The 12,171-nt window shown below is 44.5% G+C and overlaps 1 protein-coding gene across 1 annotated transcript; it reads left to right on the top strand.

Annotated features, from left to right (window-relative positions):
- The first annotated feature begins 1,958 nt into the window (after window positions 1–1,958).
- Window positions 1,959–10,718, top strand: LOC118390938 (hepatocyte cell adhesion molecule-like). Its single transcript, XM_035781793.2, has 7 exons — window positions 1,959–2,236; window positions 5,475–5,819; window positions 6,482–6,763; window positions 7,527–7,620; window positions 9,000–9,166; window positions 9,272–9,342; window positions 9,632–10,718. The coding sequence occupies exons 1-7, from the start codon at window positions 2,149–2,151 to the stop codon at window positions 9,962–9,964; spliced, it is 1,380 nt and encodes a 459-aa protein (XP_035637686.1). The 5' UTR covers window positions 1,959–2,148; the 3' UTR covers window positions 9,965–10,718.
- The last annotated feature ends 1,453 nt before the right edge of the window (window positions 10,719–12,171 follow it).

The following is a 12,171-nucleotide window of genomic DNA, read 5'->3' as shown; positions in this document are numbered from 1 at the left end:
GTCGCTTGTTTTCCCCAGTGTATTTATCCCTGTGTTTCCTGTCTCTCTGTGCCAGTTCGTCTTGTTTGTTTCCAAGTCAACCAGTGGTTTTCCCCGTTCTCCTGCTTTTTGTATTCTCCTTTTTCTAGTCCTCCCGCTCCTTTTGACTCTTGCCTGTTTCTGGACTTTGTACCCGCCTGTCTGACCATTCAGCTTGCCTTGACCACGAGCCTGTCTGCCACTTTGTACCTCCTGGACTCTGATCTGATTTTGACCTTTTTGCCTGTCCACGACCATTCTCTTGCCTACCCCGTTGGATTAATAAACATTGTGAGACTCCAACCATCTGCCTCCTGTGTCTGCATTAGGTCTCGCCTTGTGCCTTGACAGGTAGGCCAGTTGTGAACAAGTTCTCATTTACAACTGAGACCTGGCCAAGATAAAGCAAAGCATGTGACAAAAACAACAACACAGAGTTTCACATAAACAAACATACAGTCAATAACACAATAGAAAATCTATGTACAGTGTGTGCAAATGTAGAAGATTAGGGAGGTAAGGCAATAAATAGGCCATAGAGGCGAAATAATTACAATTTACCATTAACACTGGAGTGATAGATGTACAGATGATAATGTGCACGTAGAGATACTTGGGTGCAAAAGAGCAAAAAGATAAATAACAATATGGGATGAGGTAGTTGGGTGTGCTATTTACAGATTGGCTGTGTACAAGTACGGTGATTGGTAAGCTGCTCTTTCAGCTGATGCTTAAAGTTAGAGAGGGAGATATCAGTCTCCAGCTGGAACCTGCTGGAGCGCGTGCTACGGTTGGGTGTTGCTATAGTGACCAGTGAGCTGAGATAAGGCGGGACTTTACCTAGCAAAGACTTATAGATGACCTGGAGCCAGTGGATTTGGCGACGAATATAGCGATGGCCAGCCAACGAGAGCATACAGGTGGCCGCGGCTTGGCTGGGTCATTTTTCGGAGGACGCACGGCTCTTGACCTTCGTCTCTCCCGAGTCCATATAGACTGTAACTACCAATTGGATACCACGAAATTGGGGAGAAAATAGGCCCGCAAGACATTTCTTTTTGTCTCGTGTGCCGGATTGAAGTGGCTTCTTGACACCATGCCTGCTTAACCCAAAAGCCATCCGCACCAATGTGACGGAGGAAACACCGTACACCTGCCGACCATGTCTGCGTGCAATGCACCCGGCCCACCCCAGGAGTTGCTAGAGCATGATGGGACAAGGAAATCTTGGCCTGCCAAAACCTCTGCTAACCCGGACGACACTGGACCAATGGTGTGCCGCCTCATGGGTCTCCCATGCACGGCCAATGTGACACAGCCTGGGATCAAACTCGGGTCTGTAGTGACCCCTCAAGCACTTCGATGCAGTGCCTTAGAGCACTGTGCCACTCGGGAGGCCACTGCAAATTTATTTTAACAAACAATTGGTCCCCCCAAAAATGTGTCCCTCCGTTGAATTTCAAAATCCCGATGTGGACCTCAAGACAAAAAGTTTGCCCACCCATGCCCTAACCCTAACCCTAACCTTAACCCTAACCTAACCCCTAACCCTAACCATTAACCCCTTACCCTGGTAGTCTATTGGTTTGGGCGTTGGGCCAGTAACCGAAAGGTTGCTGGATCAAATACCTCAGCTGACGGTATATATCTGTTCTGCCCCAGAGCAGAACAACAGTTCCCCCGGGCACCAATGACGTGGATGTTGATTATGGCAGCCCCCTGCACCTCTCTGATTGAGGGGTTGGGTTAAATGCAGAAGACACATTTCAGTTGAATGCAGTCAGTTGTTCAACTGACTAGGTATCCCCCTTTCCCTAATTGTAACCCTAACCACTAAGCTTAAAATAGCTTTTGTCCACACGGGGATGTGGCAAATTTTCCTTGTTTTCTCTTTTGGGGATGCTAGGTCCCCACAAGGATAGAAGAACCAACCAACCAACCCCCACACACACACACAAACACACACACATCACTCTGTCTTGCCTGCTGGTGCGTTGCTTTGTTGTGCAGTGCACCCAGTCCTAGTGGAGTCCTGTCTTGGAGGAATGGCTGTGCGCTCTCTGGGGGACGTGGCCAGAGTGGACAAATCATGCTAATTGTCTGGGACAGAAACGGAGTGCTAAACCCAAGATGAAGGCAGAGAGAGAGGCTCTCTCAAAAGCCATAGCCGCTCCTCAACTTTTGCTATTCTGGTGTCTCCTTGTTTTGTCCCAGTCAGGTAAGGGAAACTTTCCCCTGTTTTTGGGAAACACAAGGCAAGGCAATGTGGGTGGGAGGTATTTAGAATGGAGTGGACAAGGAAATGGTTTCTGACAGAGATTTGTTTGTCTGATAGGTTGGACACATACATTTTGTGTTTTTCATATTCTACTTGCAAGAACATGTTCAATTATGCCTACTTTGTCCATGTCAAACAAGCAAATAAACGTTTCCTTATTATATATTAGCTTACACTGAGTGTACATAACATTCCTTTGGTTTCTTTGGGTCTCTACTGAGTTAGGTAAATCAGCTTTTTGTTTTTTTGCACTTTATCTGTAGAACAATCTTCAAAATGTTATTAAATGTGATGTTTTGGTACCTCTAGGTGAATTCAGAAAGCTGATTGAGGACCTTATTACTGATTGTGTTTTATTTAAACTTTTTATAAATGTTTTTTTTATGAATGTGTTTTTCTTTCTGCTTGCATTATGTATTTATATTTTGATGTGTGTATTTTCTGTTATTTATGAAATGTAGGGTTCATCTGTAAAGGAGACCTCAGTCTCAGTATGACTCCCTGATAAAATAAAGGTTAAATAAATACAAAATAGGCACCCTTGCTTTTTCCATGACAGAGACTGACCAGGTGAATCCAGGTGAAAGCTACAATCCCTTATCGATGTCACTTGTGAAATCCACTTCACTGCTCTTTTCACAGTCACTGTAAAATAAGAATTTGTTCTTAACTGACTTGCCTAGTTAAATAAAAGTTTAAATAAAACATTTACAAAAAAATATATATAAATTCCCCGATAGACTGACCAATTTAATCCAGGTGAAAGCTATGATCCCTTACTGATGTCACCTGTTAAATCCACTTCAATCAGTGTAGAAGAAGGGGAGGTGACAGGTTAAAGAAGGAATTTTAAGCCTTGAGACAATTGAGACATGGATTGTGTATGTGTGCCATTCAGAATGGGCAAGGCAAAAGATTGAAGTGCTTTTGAATGGGGTATGCAGCACAGGATGCCGCTGAAGGGAGAGTGGCATCAAATACCTGGAAACCATGTGTTTGATGCATGTTACATTTACATAGACATTCTTATCCAGAGCAAATTACAGTAGAGTGCATACATTTTCATATTTGTTTGTAGTGGTCCCCAATGAGAATTGAACCCACAACCCCGGCATTGCAAGTGCCATACTCTACCAACTGAATCACACAGACCCCTTCCACGAATTCCACCCCAGTCGTTACCATGAGCCTGTTCTCCACAATTAAGGTGCCACCAATCTCCTGTGGTATGCATGTAGGTGCCAGGCACACAGGTTTGAGTGTGTCAAGAACTGCAAAGCTTCTGGGTTTTTCACGCTCAACAGTTTCCCCATGTGTATCAAGAATGGTCTACCACCCAAAGGACATCCAGCCAACTTGACACAAATGGGGGAAGCATTGGAGTCAACATGGGCCAGCATCCATGTGGAACGCTTTTGACACCTTGTGGAGTCCATGCCCCCCTGAGGGCAAAATGGGGTGGAACACAATAATAGGAAGGTGTTCATAATGTTTGTACACTCTGTGTATTTTCATTCAATCTGAAAGCACAATGCCACACAGTACAGTAATCCTCAATTACTAGAAAACCATTTTGTAGTCAAGTTGATGACACTCAAAAAACAACACATAATCTGTGGATTTAAAAATTGATGAAGATATATTATTTGCCAGAAAGCAGTCACAATAGGACCCAGAAAAAGTCCTGGAGTAAAATGTACTTTCAATGGACATTCTCCCCTGAGAATGATTTTTTTGTTGTCCAGGATGGCTTAATCTGGGTTTGGGAAACCGGCCCACAAGGTTTAGACTTTAACGAGTTTAAGTGTTTGTATTTGACCTCTGCAGAGCCCATGTGGGCACTGCACTACTCAAATGTCTTCCGGTTGGTTTAGCAGGTTAGCCAAAGTCCTCCACCAGTATGAATGGTGATGTCATGGAGCCAAACTGCTCTGTGAGAATGGTACAATCAGAGGATCCTCCAAGCAGAGAGGATCATGGTGAAAGGGCAGATGTTGGTTGGTGAAGGACCTGAGCTCAGGGTATTGAGGTACGACCTAGAAACATAAAGGGGAAGATATACGAAGCATCTATACTTTTGTAAATATATCATTCTAACTTTACATGAGATATATAAAAAAGGTTTGAAGACACAAGCATAGAAAGAGGTGCGGTTGTGTTGTCATCAGCAGAATCACTGGGGTCCTCTGTCTCCGGGCTCAGCCAATCGGGGATCTCGTGTTTGCTCTGAGGGCTCTTTTCATGGACTGCCAGGGAGGAAGTTGGTCCAAACAATCGCCACTTTTGTCAGCTCATCCCAGCGGCCCCAGAGAACTGTGAGCTGTTACCACGGCGATGCAGTGCTGCCACGCAGGCTCGCTTCAGCACACTCTGCCCCAATGGAGGAGGGGGCCCAGTGCCCACAGTCGAGTCATCAGCAGCCTACCGCCCACAACAACAGCCAGCAGAGCTAGATACAGTCATTTGGCTCTCACTTTATTAGCCCACTCTGAACACATACTGTAGGCTATTTCCCTCACAGAGATGAAACCTCTGGTCAATGAACTCAGAAAGTATTGCTGCAAAATCTGTTGGCCATAACTTAGACTGTTTGAAATATGTTGTTGAAATAGCTAAGGGGCTGAGAGGAGGAAGCTTAGCATATGCCCGGACAATGACCTGTTAACGATGAATGGAAAGAAGCATGCCACTCAATCAAAGACCGCCTAGTTACGGCTGGGATGGTGGTACTGGTGTGGAGATTGTGGACAGTCCAATATTCTTCAGAACACTAACATTCACAGATTAATGGAATAGGAAAGGCAGTACGTTTCCATTAAGAAGTGGGCCAAGTCTCCTTGGGTACACGATCTGGGTAAAGCAAGTTGTTGGATGGTTTGCTACTAGGCCTATTTGAAAGGCACTTGTAGCAACCTGAAGTGGCATTGTAGCTAGAGCCCTACCTGTGCCCTACTGCGGTGTAATGTGTCAGTTAATCTGTCTCACATGCTTGTAAATTACATTTGTGTAATTCGAATCTAATCTGATAAGATAAAGAATACAAATATGATTACAAATATGCAAAAGATAATATGGTGGTGCTTACACATGTTCCAGGAGACTATAACCTGAATAAATGTACTAGATACAATAAGGTGGATCTTATACATCCAGTCTGTTCCATCTCCTCTATGACTAGGAAGTGTCGAGGGGGTCAACATCACCAGCCCTGGCTCCCTGATCCGGGGGACGTTGGGCGGGGAGGCACTCCTCTCCGTCCGCTACAGCAGCTCCAGCCCCGATGCGCCTGTCATCAAGTGGCAGCTGAAGAGGGACGACAAGCCTGTCACTGTGGTCCAGTCCATTGGCACCGAGATCATTGGGAACCTGAGGCCAGAGTACCGGGACCGCATCCTGGTGTTTGAGAATGGCACCCTCCTGCTCCACAACCTCAAGCTCTCAGACGAGGGCACCTACGAAGTGGAGATTTCAATCACGGATGACACATTCACTGGAGAAGGGAGTATCGACCTAACTGTGGATGGTAGGTGGTTCATAGTGTAAGTAAGTAAGCCTTGGAAAAGTAAGCCTTGTCCATGCCAGAATGGACCATAGGGTAGTAGCCTATGTCCTTATACTGTAGCGTAAGGCAGTTTGATATACAAGTACACACCCTGGACAGGATGTTAGTCTGTTGCAGGACCTTATCCCTAATCCATCTCTTTAATGCTGAGTGTCAAGCAGAGGCATTGAGTACCATTTTTGGAGTCTTTGGTATGACTCTACCAATTTCAGGGTGGATACTAAGGTCACTAAGTTGGTTGGTGAATAGTCCTCTGTGACATGACTTGCATTAAAGAGGCACTGCTTGCAGGGACTTCTGGCATTGTCTGTGACAAAACCAAAAGCTTTTTGACATTTTTGTTTATATTTCTCATTCATAAGACTGGGCTGAATTGCATGAATTTGTATGAATAGGCTGAATTGTCAAGGAAAGTGCAAGGGACAGTAGCCCAAACAGTGTTGAACCTATGAAGTCATTGTCGCATGGGTCACCTGAGAAGTTGTATATGTACATTAGCTGACTCGTGACACATTTTTTCACCATTATATCAGCATAACCTTTGACCCTGAACGAACAAGAGATCCTAATCTTTTCATTGGGGTATTTCAGAAACATGTGACTACTATGCTTCTTCTCCATAGAGCCCATATCCAGGCCTTATGTCCACATGGAGGCCTCCTCAGTGCTGGAGCTCAGCGAGCACTTTACCCTCAACTGCTCCCACGACAATGGAACCAATGCCAAGTACAGCTGGCAGAAAGGCGGTAAACCGCTGACCAATGAGACGCGCATGCAGTTGTCACCTGACCAGAAGCTCTTGACAATTGTGCGGGTGCTGATGGTGGATGATGACATCTACGGCTGCATGGTGGAGAACCCTATTGGCAGCATGAAGAGCCTGCCCATTAAACTCACTATCTACAGTAGGCTTAACAGTGGAACTATAGGCTTGAACCAGCTATTTAAAGCCACAATCTGCAATCTGGTTTTCTGTAAAATGGCAGCCCCACCACTTGCTTTGCTATAAAGTTGAGGGATGAGAATGGAGAAATTTAGCTAACTCCTGTAATACTCTCGCACTCTCTAACCCATGATATAGGCTTCTTTAGTAAGTACTCACTAAGTAAATTGAAGTTATTTTCATAATTTCATCTCAGAGCGCTTTCTTAGGCGTACAAGTCAGTGTTTCAAGCCTAGGGCATTAAACAAATACTTCACTGAAAAGCAAGTCCTTGTACTTTAGGGAAGGGGTGAATAAAGGCAAATGCAAATCATGATAGCTTCTGTAAAATAAAATAAACCCAAAGCCCTCACTCTAGAGGGGGAAAAAACATTATTGTAATGTACCATTAGCAAACAGAATGCGTGGGAGGGAAGTCGATCACTGGCTATACATGCAGTACATGACTACATCACAGAGACATGAGTGTGTACGTGGGAGGACAGGGGAGAAAGTACATACTGTAATTCTGCTTGAACATACTGTTAAGTAGCTCTCCTGTGACATTTATTTTCCTGTGTGGTTACCACCCAAATAGAACCGTATTCCCTATATAGTGCATTACTGTTGACCAGAGCCCTATGGGCCCTGGTCAAAAGTAGTGCACTGAATAGGGAAACAGGTGCCAGTTGGGACACAACCTGTGACACTGCTATCCTCCTGACCCTCCTGTGTTCCCCCCACAGGGAGGAGTTCCCTCTACATCATTCTCTCCACCGGGGGTATTTTTCTTCTCATCACCTTGGTTACAGTATGCGCCTGCTGGGGGCCTTCCAAGAAGTAAGAACTAGCTTATTGATGGTTGTCTCACTCGCTACATGTTTCTGGATGCTTCTCTGTCTGTACATCAAATCAAAGTTTATTTGTCACATGCGCCGACAGTGAAATGCTTACTTACAGGCTCTAACTAATAGTGCGTAAAATGTATTAGGTGAACAATAGGTAGGTAAAGAAATAAATCAACAGTAAAAAGACAGGCTACATACAGTAGCAAGGCTGTAGAAGTAGTGAGGCTACATACAGACACTGGTTAGTCAGGCTGATTGAGGTAGTATATACATGTAGATATGGTTAAAGTGACTATACATTTATGATGAGCAGAGAGTAGCAGTAGCGTAAAAGAGGGTTTGCGGGTGGTGGGTGGCGGGACACATTGCAGATAGCCCGGTTAGCCATTTGATTACCTGTTCAGGAGTCTTATGGCTTGGGGGTAAAAACTGTTGAGAAGCCTTTTTGTCCGAGACTTGGCACTCTGGTACCGCTTGCCATGCGGTAGTAGAGAGAACAGTCTATGACTGAGGTGGCTGGGGTCTTTGACAATTTTTAGGGCCTTCCTCTGACACCGCCTGGTGTAGAGGTCTTGGATGGCAGGCAGCTTAGCCCCAGTGATGTACTGGGCCGTATGCACTACCCTCTGTAGTGCTTGTGGTCAGAGGCTGAGCAATTGCCGTACCAGGATGCTCTCGATGTTGCAGCTGTAGAACCTTTTGAGGATCTCAGGACCCATGACAAATCTTTTTAGTTTCCTGAGGGGGAATAGCCTTTGTCGTGCCCTCTTCACGACTGTCTTGATGTGTTTGACCATTCTAGTTTGTTGTTGATGTAGACACCAAGGAACTTGAGGCTCTCAACTTGCTCCACTACAGCCCTGTCGATGAGAATGGGGTCGTTGCTCGGTCCTCCTTTTCCTGTAGTCCACAATCATCTCCTTAGTCTTGGTTACGTTGAGGGATAGGTTGTTATTCTGGCACCACCCGGCCCGGTCTCTGACCTCCTCCCTATAGGCTGTCTCGTCATTGTCGGTGATCAGGCCTACCACTGTTGTGTCGTCTGCAAACTTACTGATGGTGTTGGAGTCGTGCCTGGCCATGCAGTCATAGGTGAACAGAGAGTACAGGAGGGGACTGAGCACGCACCCCTGGGGAGCTCCAGTGTTGAGGATCAGCGTGGCAGATGTGTTGCTAAAAAATGAAATAGCTAAATTATCCTTGGTATGAACATCTTAAAACGATTCCATATGTTAGCTTAGACCCCCCACCCCCACCACCCCCTATCCCCTGGCTTAGACAGGGCTTAGACTCTAAAGGGTTTAACAGTTGTATACTGTATCATTTTAGCACACAGTTTAATCTCACATATATTGTACGTTTCTTATGCAGAGAACGTCAGAAACGTCAAATGAAGCCCAGAGGTTTGGCAGGTCTGCCAAGGCATTTAATAGAACACCCTGATTATTCCCAAATCAATGAAATGAAGCCCAAAGGTTTGGCAGGCCTGCCAAGGCATTTAATAGAACACCCTGATTATTCCCACATCAATCATGCAGGTAAGAAAACAAATAATAACTTTTATTTATTTATTCATAACAATAAAATAAAAAATGTGTGTTGCACCAAAGGTGTTCATCCAATGTCTTTTTCATCCTGTTCAGTTCGAGTTTTACCAAAAATTATGACTGAACATGAATGCAAGAATCCAGTGGCACTCTACATCCTCAAAAAGGTAACTCTCGAAATAACAAAAAACATGTAAATCTGTCACCATCACTCTCTTGACTCAAAACATAACTAAATAAACCCTCGTCTGAATAAATGTTAATTTATTCAATCGATAAAATGGACAGAGGTACTGTGGGGGTTTGTACATTTTTATTTCTCAACCCTCATTCAGCTGTTAGGATGACTACAATATCTCAATGTAGAATACAATACAGCCACTACACCTTAGGTATTGTTTGGACCTGTTTAGAGAACATTGTGTGTGTGTATTGACTTGGTTCCCCTCTTTGTAGGATTCCCCTCAGGAAGACCATGACTCACCTGGCAACATAGGCCTGGGCCTCCCCTCTGTACCACCTAGAAGCCCTCCCAGCTACAGCAGCTCCCTGCCCCCCTCCTCACACTCCCCTGACCCCCCTGCCCGCTCTTCTCGCAGGTACCCTCGCACCCCAGTCAGTTCCCCCCCTTCACATCACAACAACAAGTTGCAGAGCAAAACCTCCACCCCCTCCCCGCCCCGCACTAGAAGCTCCAGGCGTATGTTCCGCAACCCAGGGGTACTACCTGCCCCTCAGTTGGAAGAGCCCACCCCCATACTGGAGATCAATGGCACCACTCAGCCCTGATTGTTTATATGCAAGTCCTGGAGAGATGCAGTGTGTGCAGGCTTTTGTTTCAGCCCAGCACTTACACATCTGGCCTAAATTTAAGACCATGATTAATTTAAACATAGGCACCAAAGGGAACAAATTGGACATTAATTGTCTTTTTTCGTTGCAAAATGATTTAAAACAGTTTATTTTCAGTGCCCTAATGAATATGACCCTGGTGTGTTGAAGCTGGGCCAGGAAAAAACGCTTCCACACACCATGGCCCCTGTGGTCCATGCCTTGGAGCTGCAGAGAGATGTGTATATTTCTGTATGTTCACATGGTGACTGTATGTATGTAAATATGTTTTTATGACGTGATAGTGCAGTAATGTTTGTCTCAGAACCCAACACAGCACTTTAATATTCTCTCCTCAATGGATTTGTAAATACACTGTCATCCTCCACAACTGTATGGGTCAGTTTAGTTTTCAGGTTCTGACATGTTAGCCAATTTGTTTATGTTACATTTCATGATGTCCCGTTCTTAAGACCTAAACTGTACAATGTATGAAACCTCTCTTTAAAAAAGGTACCAATTTCTTTTAGTACATTTTGTATGGTGTGGATGTTTGTAATTGAACTACTAATCGTCTGTGTTCTTGGTATCATAGTTGAATAATCATTCAATATTTGTTTTCCTTTGTCTAGATTCATAGAATTTGTTAAGAAAACAAAGGATGCACTGTACACATCAGTAGAGATGTTCAATAAAAGGTATGAGGAAGAAATATTTGTCGTCATTTCTAAATTTGTTTCACTTAAAGTTCAACTTTAGGGAAAGTTTGAATGTTTCAGACACTTTGTCCTGAATATTGTTGGTTTGTATTTTTTTTTTTACATTGATCCATACAGCTTACATAGATAGGGTTTCTTCAGACAGTCATCGTGGTGGACATCAATGCAATCTCTTCATCTCTGTTCACAAGGAATGTTTGTGCCCTGCAATAAAACAGAGGGGACATAATTTCAACACAGTACAGTACAAGCTTTATGTAACTTGTTCCTTTTTGTCTTAATGCTCATCATTCTGTTCTCGAACACACAGAGAGAATCTGTTTGCTGATTCACAGTTTCACCAAGAGGACAAAAGCCTGTTCAGTGACGACTATGGCTTTGTGGTTGAGGCGTGGAGAAGAAAGAAAGCAATTCATCTCCCAACATAAACATGAATGAATAAATTGGAGATTGGAGACATTACACAGTTTCTCCACAGAACAGAGATGCCTGGATAACAATTAGGTGTTGTTACCATGTTTTCTCACTAGAAAACTATGTCACTCGCTCCACTTGGACTTTTCAGTGGGTCTAAATCAAACAGCCTATTTCCATAGATGAAATGAGCAATTTATCTGCAAAAGTATTTCAAGCAGGTCTAACTTGATTCAGCTACTGGAGAAGAGTTTGACTAAATGCATGTGTAGCCGACCAGTGTAGAGAGAGTGACAACAGCCCTATGGTCATGACCTGTACTGCAAAAAACGTGACAAATAAAGAACCCCAGACAGTCTGTGACCCTCTATTATTGGAGCTCGAAGCTGCAAAGAAAGATGGCTACCTACCTGGCCTATCATGCCTGGAGACATCCAAAGGGGTGGGCCCTATCGTAGAGAAGCTCCCATATGGCCTGCAGGAAACGTGGACATCATATGGGTCAAACGTCAGGCTATAAAACAATGTCACCTTCCATTCTGGGTGTTCGCCAACGTCATCCGTAGAGAAGCCAAAGTCAGGGCAGACCCCAGATTCAACCTCTTCTCCTCCCATTTGGCACCTGTCAGAAGAGACGAGCAAGACAGAAATGGGAAGACAATATCTGTCCACAAAATACAAGTATCTTCAACAGAGAACACGGGGGATCAGAAGAAACCAGCCGTTAAATCTGCAAAGTAGATTACGTAGGTCACCAAGCCTCATCCGTTAAAGAAGTGTGGAGGTTTCAGAGAGAAGTCCCTGGAAGACCGCAAACAGTTCCTCAAAGAGAACTGTGTGTGTTTTCAGTGCTGCTCTTCCACAAATCATCTCGCCAAGAACTGTAAGGTAACGGTGAAATGCAACGAATGTGAAAGCGGCCGGCACCTCTCAGCACTCCATCCTGGTCCAGCTCCATGGAAGTTAAGCTCATCCCCTTCCTCTTTAGAGCATAGCAGGGAGGAAGAGGAACCTGCCAATCAGGAGGTCACA

This window comes from Oncorhynchus keta, chromosome 12, assembly GCF_023373465.1.
Source record: "Oncorhynchus keta strain PuntledgeMale-10-30-2019 chromosome 12, Oket_V2, whole genome shotgun sequence".
Lineage (NCBI taxonomy): Eukaryota > Metazoa > Chordata > Actinopteri > Salmoniformes > Salmonidae > Oncorhynchus > Oncorhynchus keta.
Note: the sequence above shows the minus strand (reverse complement) of the source record. Positions and strands in the feature narration are given on the sequence as shown.

Coding starts and splice junctions, on each gene's coding strand:
- LOC118390938 (XM_035781793.2), top strand. CDS start 2,149: ATGAAGGCAGAGAGAGAGGCTCTCTCAAAAGCCATAGCCGCTCCTCAA. Junction 6,764..7,526: donor CATTAAACTCACTATCTACA/GTAGGCTTAACA, acceptor TTCCCCCCACAG/GGAGGAGTTCCCTCTACATC. Junction 7,621..8,999: donor TGCTGGGGGCCTTCCAAGAA/GTAAGAACTAGC, acceptor TTTCTTATGCAG/AGAACGTCAGAAACGTCAAA.